Here is a 21,260-nt window from a genome sequence, read left to right as displayed (position 1 = left end):
AATTAAATCTCACATAAAAAAAATTAAAAACAAGAAAGCCCCCGGATATGATTTATTCGGAGGAAAAATTCTTAAAGAACTACCGGACGCTATAATCACCTATATTAGAAACTTGTTTAACGGAATCCTTCGATTTCATTACTTTCCCATAACTGGAAAGGTAGGCCAAATTAAAGCAATTTCAAAAGTATTTGAAAAAGTCCTATTTAATAGAATCGAGCCAACCCTAAAACAAAAAAATATAATACCTCCTCACCAATTCGGCTTTCGGAAGCAGCACTCGACTGTCCAACAGGTCCAAAAGGAAGTTTTCCTATGCTGCGTACTTGGACATTGCTAAAGCATTTGACAAAGTATGGCACAAAAGACTGCTGCATAAGCTAAGAAATATACCACCATATAACCTATATACTATCCTTCAAAGCTATATAACGGACAAATATTTCTATATATTAAATACGACAATGAATGATCAGATAATATGCCAGTGCCAGCGGGTGTTCCCCAAGGTAGTGTGCTTGGGCCCATATTATACCTGATTTATACCTCCGATATCCCAGCGCCAACTACCCCTGGATCAATGATTGCGACGTTCGCAACTGTGTTGCTGTGTTAATATTACTGTGTTAATGTCGTCAAGCGCGTGCGAAAAAACCGCTGTCAGTACACTACAACAAATCATGAAACAAACCAAAGACACTAGAATGACAAGATGCGTAACGGCCATACATTGATTTGGCACTATGCAGACACTTTTTTGGAGAAGGCCAAATTTGCTCTTTCCGCTCGCTTACGCTGAGAGCGTAAGAACTCTAAAAATAGAATTTGCTTGCTTGTGTGAGTAAAAACAAGAGGCGAGAACGAGTATATGTGTGCGTGTTGTGCTAGAAGACGATTTTCGGGCCGAAATCAATTCTGATCGAAGAAACGAATTTACATATTTGGAGTTGTGGCCAATTTCGTAGCAATATGATGAACTAAAATAATAATAATTTTAAAGTTTTTTAAATTCGTTTGATAAAATCGCCGCATTACATTGAGAAAGAAATATTTCATAAAAATAATACGTAGTAGACAATAAAAATTTATAAAATAAATAAAATTATGAAAGCTGCTTATTGCAAAAGTCATTACGAAGTTATTACGAAGTGCGGGCCAGAGAACTGCAAAGGTGGCATTTTTAGCCACTCGACTCACACCCAACAATTTTGTGTGTGCTACCCGCCACGCACATCGCGGGTACTTACAAACACACAGTATACGTCTGCACATGCAGACAAGACACCCCGTTGTGCGCGCACCCGAATCAATACGGTGCCCTGCGTCGCGGGTGCCGATCATACTCGGCACCCATAACGGAGGGTAGAGAAGACAAACAGTCAGAAAAAGACAAATGCCTAAAAAGGGATGAGTGACAAAAACACTTGTGGGTTTACCGTTAAACACATGGGTGTTTCAAAAAATACTCGGGTGTTTCTAAAAATACTCGGGTGATAGTCTCTATCAGTCTATCTATTCTTGTAGATAGTCGAGTCACAGACAAGATGCGTAACTCCATACGTTTTACACTCCATACGTTTACACACTATTCTTTCGGCGTGGCTCTAGACTTTGTCGAATACTTTGTAAAATATGCCCTTCATCTTCATTATATATTATTATAATTATTATATATATTATATTATATTTTATTATATTATATATTAGTAATATATATATATATGTAATTTAATTCTTATATATATATATATATATATATATATTATATATATATATATATATATATATATATATATATATATAAATAATAGTAATAGTAATAATGCTAATAGCCGAATCTATATACATAATGTCACAAAATTCATTTCAAAAATGAATTTATGTAAGAATGTTTGTCATTAGAGTATTCAGCTAGCGACTTGTGATAAATTAGTAAGGCAATGATTCGAAACGGGTGGCACCCGACATGAGCACGAAATTTTTCTTGGGTATTCCCTTTTACCCTTCATTTCTTATACCCGTCACGCTTCCACCCATACAAATTTTAGGCGTACAAAAAATGACCTGCGGCCGATCGTTGACTGTGCGTCCACTCACCCAAACGGCTCTTGCGCAGCAGGCCTCGGGTGGTTTTTTTACTCGTAACAATAACACCACGTTGGTAAAACACTCGAGTATTTTCTGTTGCCGCAAGTAGGGTGTCAAAAAACACGGGGTGCCTAGAGGCAATCATTGCCTTAATAATTTTTCACACGTTGCAAGCTAAGAGGCTAGTAAGTAAAACGTGCACACAGTCAGTGAACACGAGGTCCGCAAGTGAGAGTACGCAGTCAGCCGATAGAAAAGAGGCCAGTGAGCGATCAGTCAGTGTACACCTGAAACAGAAGTAAGATTTGATCACTGCAAAAGACGGAACAGAGCGACCCGAGGTCCACCCAGCGAGGATACGGAAGAGGGGAAGACACCTGGTGTTTTGCGACAGGAGCTGTTCTACCAGACCTGCGTTTCCCGCCACCATAAAATCGTAGGTCTCATTCCAGCTGCCACCGGGTCCGTTGTCGAGACGACGCGGGACGACGAAGGAACGACGGCACGCAGCGGAAACCGAGTATTCTAATCCAAATCGAGTATTCTTATAATAAAGCTGACTTAAACTTCAAACCCTGTTTTCTCCTTAGTCGAACAATCAAAACTCTCTGAGCTAGCCGTTGCAAGTCGTAGCGAGCAGAACCAAGAAACACAGTTCGTTGCAAATGTAAGGACGGTGACGCGTAATGGAAGCTGTACGCCTTTCCAGGTGATACGAGACCTACAGCATATTGCAGCTGAGCCTTCCGGCGCGTCAAAAAATTTCATCCGACATCGCAAAGAGCTAAAGGGTATCCGCCCGGTGGACTCTCCTTTCGAAATTCACTCAATTCATGGCGCCACCACTGTAACAAAAAAATGCTTCGTCTCGATTTTTAATTTGAAAGCGACTTTTTTCATTCTACCTGATTTTACAATATTGGACGGGATAATCGGGGCCGACCTGTTAACACAGGCCGGCGCATCACTTTGCCTCGCTTCCGCCCAACTCAAATGGAGTAACGAGGTTGAGAAGATTTCATTCCATAAATGCAGTGACGTCAACTTCATTAACGTGGAGTGCGCAGATGCATTTCTGAGAATGATCAAAAGCCGAAAAAACGCCTTCGGATCGGTAGTGGCCACGGTTAGAACGACTAGCGAAAAGCCCATTTACGCAAAATTATATCCATTCCCCATGGGGGCAGCAGATATCGTCAACAACGAGATCCAACACCTGCTTAAAAATGGTATAATTCAGAAGTCGGGGTCTCCTTAGAACAACCCAATATGGGTGGTTGATAAAAAAGGAACCGACGAGGCCGACAATCAAAATATACGATTAGTCAAAGACTTTCGTAAGCTAAACGAAAGGACTATCCCGGACAAATACCCGCTGCCAGATATCGACACATCCAAGTACAATTCAATGAGGCGCAAAAAAATTCGTTCGAAAAACTGCGCAACATTTTGGCATCCGAAGATGTTATGCTTAGATACCCGGATTACAAGAAGCCATTCAGCCGACGGTATTGGAACAGTGCTTTCACATAAGAACCGTCCTATTACAATGATCTCGAGGACATTAAAGAATAGGGAAATGAACTATGCCACAAATAAAAGAAAATTATTAGCCATCGTTTGGGAGTTGGTCAAACTGCGACACTATTTATATGCGGTGAAAGATAAAAATATCTTTATTTACCATCAGCCATTGTCATTCTCGGTATCAGATTCTAACCCTAACGCGAAAATTAAAAGGTGGAAGGGTCGCATCGAGGTGCGAAGGTAGTATATAAGCCGGGAGAAGAAAATTTGGTTGTTGTTGCCTTGTCTAGGCAGCAAATTAACGCTATAGAAGAACAGGACGCAGAATCATGTGTTGCGACCATTCACAGTGAGATTTCCCTCGCCCACAGCATATAAACAACGGATAAGCCCCTAAACTGCTTCCAGAACCAACTAATTCTAGAAGAGGCTCGCTTTCCGCTAAAACGCTCTTTTGTTCTCTTCAAAAATATGAAACGACACGCAACCAACTTCACCGACAAGGAGTCATTACTCAATGACCTTGCGGATGCAATAGTCTCAAGGGCATAAACGCCCTCCATTGCGATTTGAACACGTTAGCAACGGTGCAGGACGACTTGGTGCGGAGATTCCCGATTTTCTCAAGGGATAAAAAATATTTTCTCACTTCCATTGACAAGTTTTCGGAATTCGCCGTAGTACAGAATGTGCCGGCAAGAACAATTGAAGATTTAAAACCGGCCTTGTTACAGGTTATGAATTTCTTCCCAAGGGCCAAGGTGATTTACTGCGACAACGAGCCATCATTAAAATCGCACACCATCACGGCCATGCTAGACAACCATTTTCGCGTAATCATCACGAATGCGCCACCCCTTCACAGTGCCTCAAACGGGCAAGTGGAACGTTTTCACAGCACTCTACTAGAGCTCGCCAGGTGCCTAAAAATTGACAAGGGCATCAGTGATACTGTGGAGATAATCTTGTTAGCCACTACCAGATATAACAAATCATTTCATTCGGTCATCGATAAGAGGCCAGTCGACGCAATACAAGAATCCACGGACGACACACAAGAACGGATTGCTGACAAAATGAAGAGTGCCCAAGACGCGATAAGGTCTAGAGAGAATGCATCTCGACAAAACAAAGTCTTCGAAGTGGGCGAAACGGTTTTGGTCAAAACTAATAGAAGGCTTGGCAATAAAAAAATAAAAAGCCATACAAGCAGACCTGGGGACCACGGTCCTCATTGAAGGGAGGGACCTAAGACAACCTAAAATAACTCTCTCGCTTAGTTTTAAACTTTTTATTATTACTACCTATTACCAGCCATTTGGCAAACTTCCATTTAATAGACATTAAATCCGTTGCCAAAGGCACGACGATTTAGTTTTAGGATAAATTTAATCGGTGATGGGATAAACCTCAACGAACAAGAAAAAGCGACTTAAAAAATTCATTTCCACAGGCGCAGAATTTTCCTCCTCCTTTCACTGTCATTGGTGTCAGCGCTCATCCCCATCATAGATGGAGAGATCCTAGTGTGGGAGGAGCTCGCGTACGTGACCCACTCGGCAAATCTTTCGGAATACATGCGCGTAATAGAAGAAACAAGCAGCATGAACGAGATGTTTCCACAGTCTCACATGAGGAAGTTGCTAAAAGTGGACACCTCGCACCTTCGGGACACGCAGGGTTCGTTAAGGGAATCGATAGGAGTTTAGATTTTCTGGGCTCAATAACGGGGACGCCAAATGCCGGCGATCTAGAAAGAGTTAGGTTCACAGAGTGGCAGTTGACACAGTCAAAAAATAGGCAAATCAAAATTAATACTAGAATACAAAGTCGAATCAATCAATTAACAACAACTGTAAATGAAATCTTGCAAACAAATAAAAATACCCATATTGACACCAGCCATTTATATGAGACACTGCTGGCTAGGAATAGAATACTAATGTTGGAGTTACAGAATTTAATGCTGGCTGTAACACTGGCGAAAAACGATATTGTCAGTTCAAATATCCTAGATCATGCAGACTTAAAATCAGTTAGGCTGATACTTATGTCGGCATCGTCTGTAAAAATACTACAATCCTCTAATATAATACACTTCATTATTAAATTCCCGTAAATAAAATTATTTTGTAAGAAGGTCACTATTTTCCCAGTCACTTGTAAAGGGGTTATGCTGCGAATAACCGACAACATGGTACCAAAGTGTGGACCAGAAGTCCATACAATCAAAAACTGCACCCCAACACCGGGAGCTACCTTTTGCCAACTATCAACGGAAAGCTCATGCGCCAGGGAACTACACGCAGACGTTCTACCACATTACAAGTCACAACCAAGCGACCTACACCCGCTTACCCGCGTGGATGAGGGAATCATCATCATCAATGACCGGCTAGCTAGGGTCACGGTGGACAACGGAACAGAAGTCTATCTACGTGGCACGCATCTAGTTACCTTCAACGATCGCGTCGTGATAAATGACACCACCTTTATAAATCAAGACAAGGCCCAAATACGAGCTCCAGGGGTAGCTAGTTCCCCATCATTGAATATCACCGCCAACAGAGATATTCTTAGTCTCCCCTATCTTCACCAGCTGAGTGAACGTAACTTGGAGTTCATCAAAGAGTTCGGGAGAGAAATTGATACCAATCATTCACATCGCATAATATTTATCGCAGCAGCGATTTGTTGTGCATTGATTTGTATTGGCATCACCTGTCTACCGTTCATCGGAGCGCGGAGATCACTCCAATTAAACTGGATGATCGCCGAATTAGGACCAGCCGAGGACGGCCGTAATCTTGAAGGGGGAGTAGTTAACAAAAGCCAACGAACTAGAACAGTTGGCTCAGTGTGTGAAACATAATATCAAAGTGCTGACCCAGCATTGGGCCGGAAACCCGTGCGCAGCCGGCAAACACAGCATATTTGCGTGGCCGCAGCGAGTCTTTGTTAGCTTTAAGAATCATTTTAAGTTCAGTTTGAATTTGCATTTACCAGAATGAAGAGCGGCAGCTCGTCAACTTGGACTAAGCGTCGTAAAACACATTTTTATTACTTACTCTGCCAGACCACACGGCTGGCAGTTAAAAGAGGAAAGTCCCTCTCAACGTAAATAATAATCTCCTGCTCCCCGGACTCCCCGGAGCAGCCAGTGAAGGAAGCCCTTCACCTCTGGAGGATTCCCGACGACAGGAAGATCGCAAGACGGTGCGATCAATCGTTAAATAATTTATACAATCATAAAATTAAGCATAACACAACTGGATAATTCCAGCCGATATTTTTAAGTAGGCAAGAAGATCTGGATACGATACCCAGAAAAATAAAGTAGATAACAAGCAAGATAACAAGTTAAATGAAACACGAAAGGAATTCAAAATAGATAGATATAGACAAGCACCATTAGTAAAAACTAAGACAACAAACCCATTTGGGAAAACAGGAGAAATTACACAAATAGATGATAAACACTATGAAGAAAAGAACAGAGGAAGAAAAATTACTCACTATAAATTAAAATATAAAAAGAAAAATAATAAAACTAAATATGATAATAATTCCAGCACATCCCCAAACGATCAAGACAATCCAACATAACAACAAATTCTTGATGACCCTTTTCTATTTGTTACTATGCTCTACCCGATATGCCCAAGGACAAAGCCTTGAAGTAAATCCAATTCAAGCCAAAAATGTCTACATAATATTTAATACTGGATCAATAAGCTTACCAACTAATTACGAGTATCATTACTTATCTGTAAATATAACAATCAGAAGAACATGAAACTCTACCCCAAGCTCAATATTTAGTAGAAAAATTAAAAAGTGAAATGAATGGCATAAGAATAGCAAAGCGCAGTAAACGCGGCTTAGCTAATTTTATGGGCACAATGTATAAATACCTTTTTGAATCATTAGATCAAGCAGATAAAGAAGAGTTAGAATTAAAATTTACAATTTGTCCGAAAATAGAGTCAAATTCAATGAACTCAACGAAGTCAAAAAAACAGTAAATAAAGGCATAGAATTAATCCATTTATTAAGTGCGAGAAATAAAATTGAACAAAGATTAAACATTTTATTATTCAATTAACAACAATTTACCGAATATATAGAAGATATTGAACTTGGAATTCAGTTAACAACACTTGGCATTTTTAATCCTAAATTACTAAAACTTGATTACTTAACTTACTTACGCATATAAATTCCGAAAAACTTTAACATATTAAAGCTCTCACCAGATTTTATCTTGTAAACTCTCTCTCATACTCATATTACATTTTACTACATACTCACAAACACAAACGGTGATAGTTGCGGGCGGGCCCGAGTAGTCGGGTGCACCGAGTTGGCGCTCCTGGAAAAGGAGATCCTCGGATCTCGCAGTCAGCTGGGATAGCAGTGCTGGTAAACGGCTAAAGCCCCCCGGTCTGGCAGCGCTGGTCGGATGCACGAGTCCCCAAGCACAGGCGGCGCTTTTTTCTTGGTGGATGCACTCACTGATAAGAGCTAACAGCTACGGAAATCGCCAAACGATCGGTTCTCCGGTCGTAGCATACATTTATGGGCGTCCGACGGGTATCCTTGGCAACATCGCATGGAAACCCGGAGACAGATCCATAACCAAGTAGGAGAGGCAGAACAAGAGTGTAAAAAGTCGAGGAGCAGACCAATTTAGACCACTGCAGCGGGAAGTAAGCCACAACCCAGAATTCAGCAACGACCTTCCGGACCGCGCACGATGAGAGCGCCGAGGGAGAGGCCTGATGCGCTGGTTATCACCCCATCTGGTTTACCGTACACCGAAGTGCTGTGGTTGGTCACAAGAGGCCAGGACACAAGGCTCAATCGGGAAAAACGTAACGAGGGTTAAGAGGACGGCCAAAGGTGAACTGCTTCTCGAGCTACGTGCCTCTACCCAAGACTTGACGCAGAAGCTCAAGGTGGACATGGGAGCGGTGCTAGGAGACCGCGCCAGCCTTCGCGCGTTAACACAATCAAAAGTATTTTTGATTCGCGACCTTAAAGAGCTTATTACTGAAGACGAGCTGAAGAGGGCCCTGGAGGCCCAGGCAGAGATCCCAGCAGCAGTGGTGGCTATCAAGAGCCGCCGTCAAACGGCGGAAGACTGCTTTAATAGCAGTTCCAGCGACATAGGGTTTGTTAGGGCAAAGGTGGGCAGATGGTGGGTGTACAGCGTATACCTAGCTCCCAGCCTGACCTTAATCGCATTCAGTCGGGCTTTGGATAGACTGGTAGCGAGTGCTAGAGGCCGCACCCAGGTTCTCATAGCTAGCGACTACAACGCATGGTCAAAGAGCTGGGGCAGTTCAACCACCAACGCGGGAGGCAGGATGGTGCTGGAGGCATTCGCGACGTTGGACCTGGCTCTTCTAAACCAAGGAAACCGACACACAGTCAGGCGTGCTGACCTGGGCTCTGTGGTGGACCTCACCTCACCGTTCAGGCTCGCGAGGTGGAGACTCAGCAAGGAATACACTGGCAGTGACCACTTGGCCATAATTTGCGACTTGGGATGCCCTTCTTCGCCCCAAGCCCAGATAGTAGCCCAGGCCAGGATGAAATACAAGACGAGAGCACTTCCTACCCACGGTGAGCAGAGAAGGAGCTGAGCTGACGGCAGTGGCGCTGATGAGGCAGCTAAAGGCCGCGTGCGACGCCAGCATGCAAACGAGCAGGACGGATAGCCGACAAAGAGTCCTTGTCTACTGGTGGAACCAGGAGATAGAGAAGGCTCTTCAAGATTGCCTCTCCGCCAGATGTCGCTATCAACGCGCGAGACGTGCGGAGTCCTTTGCCGAACGCCCATCCGAGTATAGAGCCCACAGGAAAGCACTCAAGATAGCCATACGGGAGAGCAAGCGGAAATGCTTCATCGACCTATGCGATTCTGCTGACAGCGACGTCGAATCCGACGCCACGGTCAGCAGTGATGAGATCCTGGAGCTGGCAAAACAGCTGAAGGACGGCAAGGCCCCCGGGCCCGACGGCATCCCGATCAGGGCGCTTCGGCTTGCTCTCTACCTCCAGCCAGACTCGTTTGCGAAGGCATTCACCAAGTGCCTGACGGAAGGAGTTTTCCCGAGCTGCTGGAAAATTCAAAAGCTGCTGCTCCTCCCAAAACCAGGGAAACCACCCGAGGAGCCTTCATCGTTCCGGCCAATATGCCTCGTCTATGGAACTGGCAAGCTCTTGGAGAAAATGGTGTGCATTCGGCTAGAGAGGGTTATCGCTGACGCGGGTGACCTCTCTCGGTCCCAGATTGGCTGGTCTAAGCGCGGTCCACCGTCGACGCAGTCAACAGAGTGGCCCAAGCAATCGAGGGCACCAGATGGAACTGCCTCATGGTCGCACTAAACAGCAGGAACGCCTTCAACACAGCGAGGTGGGACCGGATCCTAGAAGCATTAATTGGCTTTGGCGTTCCAGCCTACCAAGTCAGGATCATTCGCAGCTTCTTCTCGGAACGGGTCCTACTGTACGAGTCGTCGGAAGGAGTCTTCAGGCACCAGGTCACCGGTGGAGTCCCGCAAGGCTCGGTACTCCGCCCGCTTCTGTGGAACGCCATGTATGACGGTATACTTCGCCTACCGCTGGTTGGGAGGAGCGAGATCGTAGGCTTCGCGGACGACGTGGCTTTGCTCGTTGTTGACAAGCATCCCGATAAGGCTGAGAAAAAGTGTAACAAAAACATCAGGGCCATTGAACAATGGCTCGTCTCAATGGGGCTAGAGCTGGCGCCGGAGAAGACGAAGGCTGTCATGAGGTCGATCCCTCATTTTTTAAATTGCTGCAGCCGACCCAGGCAAATGGCTAACAGAATATAAGACCAGCCACCTCTGAGCGCACAGGCGCCGTAAGGAAACAACAAAAAATTAACTTCATTACGCAGAATGCTGAAAAAAAGACAGGAGATATGCCGTCTCCGCCTCCAAAGCGGAATCGAAAATAGCCGACGATGCCAAAGCCGATTTTGATTCTGACTTCGTAAATTTTTTTCGACCGGCGCGTCAAAAAATTTCATCCGACCTCGCAAAGAGCTAAAGGGTATCCGCCCGGTGGACTCTTCTTTCGAAATTCACTCAATTCATGGCGCCACGACTTTTTTCATTCTATCAGATTTTACTATATTCGACAGGATAATCGGGGCCGATCTGTTAAAACAGGGCGGCGCATCTCTTTACCTCGCTTAAAAAGATGAGAAGATTTCATTCCATAAATGCACTGACTTCAACGTCACTAACGAGGAGTGCGCAGATGGTGCACCTTTGGTGAAGAAGGCATTTCAAAAGACGAAAAAACGCCTTCGCAGATCCCAACGAGGCCCTGCCATATAACACATTTGAACACATAGTGGCCACGATTAGAACGACTAGCGAAGAGCCCATATACGCAAAATTATATCCATACCCCATGGGAGCAGCAGATTTCGTCACCAACGAGATCCAACACCTGCTTAAAAATGGTATAATTCAGAAGTCGGGGTCTCCTTAGAACAACCCAATATGGGTGGTTGATAAAAAAGGAACCGATGAGGCCGACAATCAAAATATACGATTAGTCAAAGACTTTCGTAAGCTAAACGAAAGGACTATTCCGGACAAATACCCGCTGCCAGATATCGACACATCCAAGTACAATTCAATGAGGCGCAAAAAAATTCTTTCGAAAAACTGCGCAACATTTTGGCATCCGAAGATGTTATGCTTAGATACCCGGATTACAAGAAGCCATTCAGCCGACGGTATTGGAGCAGTGCTTTCACATAAGAACCGTCCTATTACAATGATCTCGAGGACATTAAAGAATAGGGAAATGAACTATGCCACATATAAAAGAAAATTATTAGCCATCGTTTGGGCGTTGGTCAAACTGCGACACTATTTATATGCGGTGAAAGATAAAAATATCTTTATTTACCATCAGCCATTGTCATTCTCGGTATCAGATTCTAACCCTAACGCGAAAATTAAAAGGTGGAAGGGTCGCATCGAGGAAACGGGTGCGAAGGTAGCATATAAACCGGGAAAATAAAATTTTGTTGCGGATGCCTTGTCTAGGCAGCAAATTAACGCCATAGAAGAACAGGACGCAGAATCATGTGTTGCGACCATTCACAGTGAGATTTCCCTCACCCACACCATAGAATCAACGGATAAGCCCCTAAACTGTTTTTTAGAAGAGGCCCGCTTTTCACTAAAACGATCTTTCGTTTTCTTTCAAAATAAGATCAACCTTTGCGGATGCAATAGTCCCATGGGCGTAAACGCCCTCCATTGCGATTTGCACACGTTTGCAACGGTGTCCGGTGACGGACGCCCTAGTGCAGAGATTCCCGACTACTAAATTCTGGCACAAAAACCGTGTTACAGACATTTTCCGGGTCGAGTAAAGGAGGGAAGTCATATTAGCAGAACACAGCAGGGCCCACCGGTCAGCCCAAGAAAATGTGAAACAGGTTCTCACAGAGTACTACTTCCCAAAAATGGCCAAACTGGCCAATGAAATTGTCCAAAACTGCAAATCATGCGCGAAAACGAAATATGATAGGCATCCGAAGAATCAAGAGATTGGCGAGTCACCGATTCCTTCTCATGTAGGAGAAATGCTACTCGTAGACATTTTCTCAACGGATAAAAAATATTTTCTCACTTGCATTGACAAGTTTTTGAAATTCGCCCTCGTACAGCATGTGGCGTCAAGAACAATTGAGGATTTGAAATTGGCCATGTTACAGGTCATGAATTTCTTCCCAAAGGCCAAGGTGATTTACTGCGACAACGAGCCATCGTTAAAATCGCACACGATCACGGCCATGCTAGACAACCATTTTGGCGTCAGCATGGCAGCTTGGCATAAACTCACTCCCTTGTGTGAGGGGGGGGGGAAAAAAAAACCATACAAGCAGACCTGGGGACCACGGTCCTCATTGAAGGAAGGGTGGTCCACAAAGACAACTTAAAATGACTCTCTCGCTTAATTTTAAGCTTTTTATTATTACTAGCCGTTTGGAAAGCTTCCATTTAATAGACATTAAGTACGTTGCCAAAGGCATGATGTTTTAGGTTTTAGGATAAAATGAATTGGTGATGGCATAAACCTCAGCGAACAAGAAAAAGCAACTAAAAAATAAATTTCCACAGTCGCAGAATTTTCGTCCTCCTCTCACGGTGATTGGTGTCAAGGCACATCACTAACAAGCAAGGTACATCCCCATCCCACTAACAAGCAAGGTACATCCCCATCATAGACGGAGAGATCCTGGTGTGGGAGAAACTCGCGTACGTGACCCACTCGGCAAATCTTTCGGAATACATGCTCGTAATAGAAGAAACAAGCAGCATGAACGAGATGTTTCCACAGTCTCACACGCTGGATTCGTTAAGAGTCCACCACATAATCGCAAGGAGTTTAGATTTTCTGGGCTCAATGCTAAAGGTAGTAGCGGGGGCAGTTGACACAGTCAAACAATAGGCAAATCAAAATTAATACTATACTATACTATACTACAATTAACAACCACTGTAAATCAAATCTTACAAACACATAAAAATACAAAAATTGACACCGGCCATATATATAAGACACTGCAGGGTAGGAATATAATACTATGATGGAGTTACAAAATTGAATGTTGGCTGTAACACTGGCGAAAAACAATATTGTCAGTCCAAATATCCTAGACCATGCAGACTTAAAATCAGTTTGGCTAAAAATAAACCAACAATCCTCTAACATAATACACTTCATTATCAAATTCCCCAAAATAAAATTATCTTGTAAGAAGGTCACAATTTTCCCGGACACTTGCAATGGGGTTATGCTGCGAATAACCGACAACATGGTACCAAAGTGTGGACCAGAAGTCCATACAATCAAAAACTGCACCCCAACACCGGGAGCTACCTTTTGCCAACTATCAACGGACAGCTCATGCGCCAGGGAACTACACGCAGACGTTCTACCGCATTACAAGTCACAACCAAGCGACCTACACCCGCTTACCCGCCTTCGATAGGCTTAAAAATATACTGGCCTCCGAAGATGTAATGTTGTCCTACCCAAATTACAAAAAGGATTTTGACCTCACAACAGACGCGTCTGGCTACGGACTGGGAGCGGTACTGTCTCAAGACGGCCGCCCGATAACAATGATCTCGCGAGCACTGCGAGGTAACGAGGTAAATTTCGCCACGAATGAGCGTGAGCTTCTCGCCATTGTTTGGGCACTTAAGAACCTCAGAAATTACCTGTATGGTGTTAAGAATCATAACATTCATACAGACCACCAGCCATTAACCTTTTCGGTATCGGACAAAAACCCGAATGCCAAAATAAAGCGTTAGAAAGCCTTCATTGATGAGCACAACGCAAACATAATTTATAAACCCGGAAAAGAGAATTTGGTAGCAGACGCTCTGTCTCGCCAAAATGTCAATGCACTAGAGGACTCAGTAGACTCAGATGTCGCCACTATCCACAGCGAAGAATCCCTCACGTATACCATTGAAGCCACAGACAAACCGGTGAATTGTTTCCGGAACCAAATTATTGTGGAAGAAGGAACTATTCCCCAACAGAAGACGCTTATTTTGTTTAAGCCAAAAACTCGTCACACACTACATTTTTCTGATCGCAGCACATTATTGAAAAGCATTAAAGATGCAGTAAATGCTGACGTAGTCAACGCAATTCATTGCGAGCTACCCATACTGGCTTTCATCCAACACGGACTGGTTATGGCATTCCCTTCCACCACCTTTAGATATGGCAAGAACTTGGTAACAGACATTGTAAACCCAACGGAACAGAGGGAAATTGCGACAGCCGAACATAATCGCGCGCACAGAGCATGAATCCATACAATGCAGTAACATTAACATAACAGCGCAATTAACAGATAAATGATAAAACCAAACCTCGCACTAAGCATGTGAGGACTTACAAACTGTAGAATTTGTAATACGAGCAAACATGATCGGCACCCAAGAAAGCAGGAAATAGGGAAAACCCCGATATTGTCGTTTGCCGGAGAAATGTTGCATATAGATGTTTACTCCACTGCCGGTAAATATTTTCTAGCCTGCATCGATAAGTTCTCCAAGCTTGCAGTAGTACAGACTATACGGTTTTGCGCAATTGTGGATATAAAAGCTCCACTTTTGCAACTTATGACCATGTTCCCCGAAACAAAGGCACTTTACTGCGACAGCGAGAAATCCTTGAACTCAGAAACCATTAAATCAATGCTCAGCAATAACTTTGGCATCGTGATTTCAAAAGCCCCACATTTGCATAGTCTCTCTAATGAACAAGTCGAGCGGTTCCATGGCACTCTTGGGGATATAGCACACTCTTATAAGTTGGAAACACAAGTAGAGGACACTGTCGAAAACATTCTCCTTGCAACTATAAAGTACAAAAGGTCAATTGATTCGGTGACAAACGGGAGACTCATAGACGTAATTCACGCAGCCTCCAAAGGTAGTACAGTGCATATCAAAGAAAAAATTGCATCAGCACAGCAAAAGACACTGTTTAGCTATTGAGCTTTTTCAATAGCTGTTGCGAATAATAAAAAACCGAAGAAAGTTTGCTTTTATAACGACAGTTTTTATTTTGCGAATTGTTATTCTTTTACGATAGCGATAATTGAATGCGTAAGTTTAGTCTTTTCCGAAACACGAAGAATTGGCAACTGGTGTGCAGGCAGCCGAAATGCAGCGCCCAAGCTTAACGTAGGTAGCTAACAACAACAAACAAGGAATGAGCGCCGTACAGATAAATGCGTGCGAGAACAGCGGTTTGCACTATGGGCATCGCAACTGATACCACTGACTAATTTGGCTAATAATATTAAAGAATATGTGATTAGTCTACTGCACAGCGCCTGCATGACCAAACATCCTCCCCCCATTGGAAGCTTGGCTTCCAACAGAGTCCTCAAGGGGAAGCAGAAACAGCTTGTTCACTGCCTTGGTAACCGTCTTCCTCCCCCCAATAGGCCAATATTGGGATCGACTTGCATCCAGAAGAGCTCGAGGTTCGGCAGAAAGATCGCTTTCATGGTAATGCGAAATAATTGTTTTGTCAGGACAAACAGCTGTTGGCCAATCTCTTTCAGGCTCCGTAAGATAGGCGGGTCCATGCGCCCAGAGTGACGATTCGCTAGGCTCAGACGGCAGGGATCCTCTGGATAAGATGTCTGCCGGATTTAAAGCTGTTGGAACATAACGCCAAGCCGTGCCATCTGTCAGCTCCTGAATGGCAGCAACCCTATTTTCCACAAATATGTTTTCCTTGCTGGCTGAAGAAGGAACGCGTGAAGCTATTAAGGCGCTACCGCAAGGGCGCGCGCAGCCTCCAGACACAACCCAGCCCAGACGAGTTTTTTGAAGCAGGGGCAGTCCTGGCAACAACTTTATCTGACCTACGCACAGCAGCTCATAAAACAGGCTAGCTCCTATTAACATGTCAACACGCTGAGCTTTATGAAATTCCGGATCGGCGAGCTGCAGGTTTTCTGGAATCTTCCAGTCCCCAATGTCCACATTTGAACTTGGCTGGCGATCCGTGATATTGGGAGCGATAACTGCTGTTATGCTCGCTGAGACGTCCGAAGTGACAGACCGAATCGTAATTCCTACCGAGAATCTATCAGTCGCGAAATTGGAATCCCCGATTCCAGTGACCGAGCCGGACGACCTCGACCTCTTAAGTTGCAATTGATTTGCAAACCGAGAGGTGACCAAGTGCAGTTGAGAGCCAGAATCTAACAAGGCCCTGCAGGGAACGAACAGTCCCGATCGATTCTGCACTAGAACGGTTGCAGTTGCTAGCAGCACAAGGTCACTACCGAGCTCCTGGGCAATTAGAGTAGAAGAATTCGAAAGCGGGGCAGAAGGCTCAGTGTGGGAGCTTGAAGACACCGGAACACGTGGCTGCGAGGAAGGCCGACCATCCAGATGGAGCAGCGTATGATGCCTGATTCCACAGGTGCGGCAGCGGCTCGAGCTGCATTGCCGTAGCTGATGACCAGCCTTTAGGCAATTTAGGCATAGTGCTAGTCTCTTTGCCTCGCGCAGACGATCTACTGGCGCTAAATCTCTAAATTGCTGGCAATAATATATGGCATGCTCTGCACTATGGCAAAGCATGCAACCAAGAGAATTTTGGGTGGTAGCAACTAGCGTCGAACGATTTCTGCCCACCTGAACGCCTGGCGCATAGGTTGCCATGGCGCAATCCACGGCCTCCAAAGTCCTACATCGCTGTTCCAGGAATGCAGCCATCGATTCCCACGACGGAATAAGGTTGGCAACGACCGGATCCTCCAAGCGCTCCTCCCACTTAGCTTGGCTCGCCGCATCCAGCTTTTGCAGCAGCACTTGCACTATGATGCAGCCAGCGATTTGCTCAGTGGTGCCCAAACCCTTCAACGCACGAATGTGAGCGTTAAACTTGTCCGACAATTCCCGAAGCGATGCCACTGAATCATTCCGTACTACCTTTAAACCCAGAATCTCGGTAATGTGCGCCTGAAAAACGAGACGCCGATTATCAAACCTTTTTTAAAGCAACTCTAAAGCCGCTTCGTAATTGCTGTTTGAAATCTCCAATGATCGGATAGTTTCCAGCGCTGAATCCCTCAAACATGACCGCAGATGTTGAAATTTCTCAATGTTGGAGAGGTCCGGGTGGCTGTCGATTATGCTCGTGAACACGGAGTAAAAATCAGCCCAGTTTGCGTAGCCTCCGCCAAACGTTGGCAGCTGCACAGGCGGCAACGGCATCGGCCTCGGCCGCGGCAGCGTTTGAGGACAACTACACTGGTGGGGCACAACACCTTCCGCAAGCGTTGAGTGCGGCGCGAAATGCACATTGCGTTTGGCTATTTTCGCGCGCACACTAGCCTTGAATTCAACGATGAATTCATCGAAAGACTCGCTCATTTCACTGCCAATTTCGTCGAAGTCCAATTCCTCCAGTTCTGTATGCAGAACATTGAAGGCACCTTGCAGCTCATCAATCTGCTCCAGCCTCACCGTAAAAGTAGGTTCGTCGTATCCGCTAAGTGTCTCATCAGACAGCGACGTTTGTAGCCTCTGCAACCTGCTGAACAGCGCATTGGCTTTGCGCTTGAAAAAGATCACCCTGTTTTTTTCACCTTCAGCGGGCATAGCAACAAACCGCCTTTAATTCGGTTCAGCGGGAAGATGAGCACAAAATAAAAGCCGAAAATGCAAGCGGGGTCAATGCACGATATATGTAGCAATGTATGTATATATGTAATGCTAGCTCGCTTAAACACAGCCACTATCACCGAAATCACCACTCACTTGTCCAACCGATTGCGATTTAATGTATTTATATTTATTTATAAACGGGATAAGTGCATTAATTAATGCATGCAATTTAATAAAATCGCGTCGGGGTCACCAATGTTTAGCTATTGAGCTTTTTCAATAGCTGTTGCGAAAAATAAAGAAAACCGAAGAAAGTTTGTTTATATTACGACACTGTTTATTTTGCGAATTGTTTAGTGCAGCTAAGGCCTAAGCTAAGTCTTTTCCGAAACACGACGAATTGGCAATTGGCGGGGCAGACAGCCGAAATGCAGCGCCCAAGCTTAACGTTGGTAGCTAACAACAACAAACAAGGAATGAGCGCCGTACAGATAAATGCGTGCGAGAACAGCGGTTTGCACTATGGGCATCGCAACTGATACCACTGACTAATTTGGCTTATAATATTAAAGAATATGTGATTAGTCTACTGCACAGTTTTGGCGGCTGCATGACCAAACAGACACCAAATGAATAAAATAAAGGGTCTATGAGTCGTATTTGGTAGGCGATCGGGTTTGGATTAAAAAAATAAGAGACTAGGAAATAAACTATCACCCCTGTTCACAGAGGGTATAGTGGAAGCAGACCGAGGTACGACGGTTCTTTTTAAAGGGAGGGTGGTCCATAAGGACAATCTTAAATTGGCTTTTGGCATTTGAAAAATCATGACAACTATTTTCAACTAATTACATTTTTTTTTTGGTTATATCTTTTCAGTGTAATAATAGCAACCATGACCTTGACCGAAGCGACATTAAGAATCAACGACTACTCCCACGAAGACTACATACCTATAGTTGACGGACACGTAACAATCTGGGACTCGTACACTTACTTGGGACACACGACGAGCTTGACATCGTTCGAAACTTAGATCGACGAGACATGGAAATTAAAAGACTAAATACCCAGGTACAGGTACTGAAAACGGACGTACAGCACATAGGCACCTTAATAACTTCCCTGACCGTTCATCACCGACAAGCACCTAACTTTAGGTAGTGCCCTTAAGGCAATCGCAGGAACCCCAGATTTTGATGACTGGGAACAAATAAAATTCAAACAAAATCAGTTTATAGAATCCAAAAACAAGCAGATAGAGATCAACACTAAATTCCAAGCAAGACTCAATGACGTTTCAAGGGCCCTCAATGCAATTTTGAAACCAGATGCAGAGGTCGAACATTTTTATGCAACTATTTTGGCAAAGAATAGAATGATAATTACAAACCTTGAGGACTTAATCCTCACTGTTACACTTGCTAAAATAAATTTAATCAGCCCCCTTATACTAGACAGCATCGACATTAAAGAATTATTAAATGAACAACTCACCAATACTAGTATAACCGACCTTTTAGAGGTCTCCCATATAAAAGCTTTTCAAAATTCTGAATTATTGTACTTTCTGATCAAATACCCCAAATCTCTGTTAAGCTGTAAAAATAGATATCCTTCCTGTCCAGCATAATAACATAATATTAGATCTAGAAGAGGCTAATACGGTGGCCGACTGCGTTACAAAGACCTTCACTGTACGTGACTGCGCTGCTACTGTGAGCACCACTTTCTTCAGAGGACTACAAAATACTTCATGCGCGCAAAAACTGGTATCTGGAACTGTAGCACACTGTGCCACACGCCCCGCTCACCTGGCGCCCGTGATAGTAATCGGAGAGGGCATCGCAGTAATAAACAACGCGACCATGAATGTAGTGGACAGCACTAGACACAAACAGATAATCGCGGGAACTTTCCTCGCGACTTACGATGATTACGTCTCACTAAATGGCACCCGTTACGTGAACCACCGGGGCATCCTGAAGAAGAAACCTGCTGTATCCACGTCAGCCGTGGTCAACATCACCCTTTTCAGGGACCATCTGAGCCTCCAATTTCTACATGACCTAACCATGAAGAATCTCCGAAATATCGGGGATCTTAGAACAGGATTATCTTCACGATCATATGGCGGCTTGCACTCATCGCCCTATTCCTACTCCTCCTGGGCACCTGGAAATTGTACCAGTGCAGAATGAGAAAGAAGAAACCCGAAGACGCGTTTCAAACTAGTAGGGGAGGAGTTAACACGACGGAGCTTGCCCTAAGTTTCAGTTTAAATTTTGTTCTCCAATTGTAACGTACAATAATTAAAAACAAATAAAGACACTTTACTAAAATAACCAGTATTATTCTAATTTATATGCAACAACCACAAGGATATAGTGTCGACCTGCAGAAACGCCTTTAGATACAGGATACCAAGTGGCATGTGATGGGCAATGTATAAAGGTTGACGAGACGGTCAGATCTGTCAGTTATTGGATAGCTGATGTGGTTGGCATTGACGACTAGACCCGATATTTTGCACTCGGTGCAAAATTGGCACAGCGGAACAAGGATCCGCATAGCGAGCACATGGCTGGTGGTCCGATATTATGGAAATCGGAAAAAGAGAACAGCGTATCGTTCATCAGTACCGAGGCAGAGTATGGCATTGTCAATGGCGTGTAAAGAGGCAATTGCTATAAAACGGCTCATAATTGAACATGAAGGTTTTGTAAAATTGTTAAAAATGAACTAACAATTGTAGGATGCTCGCATTGAGGGAGGGTGCTAAAAATCAACCCTAGTTCGATATGTCGTTAAATTGCGACTCTGGTATGAACTGCAATGCAAGCATCTTATAAATACATATATTTAAGTCTGTAAGTCTGTACAGTAGTATAAATAGAAATGTAAGAAGACAAAAAGACATCAGTCGCAAATGAACTTTCATAGTGCTCAAATGTACATAATCAACAACTATTCAAGACAGATATCCAATACCACACATGGACAAAATCCTTGGTAAATTAGGAAAATTTCAATATTTTACAACTATTAATCTGGCAAAGGGATTTCATCAAATAGAAATGGACCCAGAATTAATATCCACAACTAAATTTTTCCAAAAAAGGCGTTTATTACGAATACCTTCGAATGCCATTTGGCCTTTGGAATGCACACGCTGCTTATCAAATGTGCATGAATAATATCCTTCAACCGTTGATTAACAAACACTATTTACTGTATCTGGATGATATAATACCATCCACATCCATCATATTTCAACATCCCTTACCGAAAAAAAAATTTTAAAATTCAAAAAGATTGATGTGAATTTTTAAGAATTGAAGCTAGTTCTCTGGGTCACATCGTAACCCCTAATGGGACAAAACAAAACCCTCTTAATGTGAAAGCCATAGACTCGTATCCAAT

At 43.8% G+C, this 21,260-nt stretch overlaps 1 protein-coding gene across 1 annotated transcript in view; it reads left to right on the top strand.

Moving 5' to 3' along the window:
• The window catches only part of LOC120284377, a 76,129-nt gene extending 55,280 nt beyond the window's left edge, over positions 1-20,849 (top strand). Inside the window, exon 2 of the mRNA XM_039291679.2 lies at positions 18,717-20,849. Within this exon, the coding sequence (XP_039147613.1) occupies positions 19,706-20,038 (333 nt within the window). The 5' untranslated portion in view covers positions 18,717-19,705 and the 3' untranslated portion in view covers positions 20,039-20,849. The remainder of the gene's footprint in view (positions 1-18,716) is intronic.
• Positions 20,850-21,260: the final 411 nt, after the last annotated feature.

This window comes from Drosophila simulans, chromosome 2R (genome assembly GCF_016746395.2).
Source record: "Drosophila simulans strain w501 chromosome 2R, Prin_Dsim_3.1, whole genome shotgun sequence".
Lineage (NCBI taxonomy): Eukaryota > Metazoa > Arthropoda > Insecta > Diptera > Drosophilidae > Drosophila > Drosophila simulans.
This window is presented reverse-complemented; position numbering and strand designations above follow the sequence as displayed.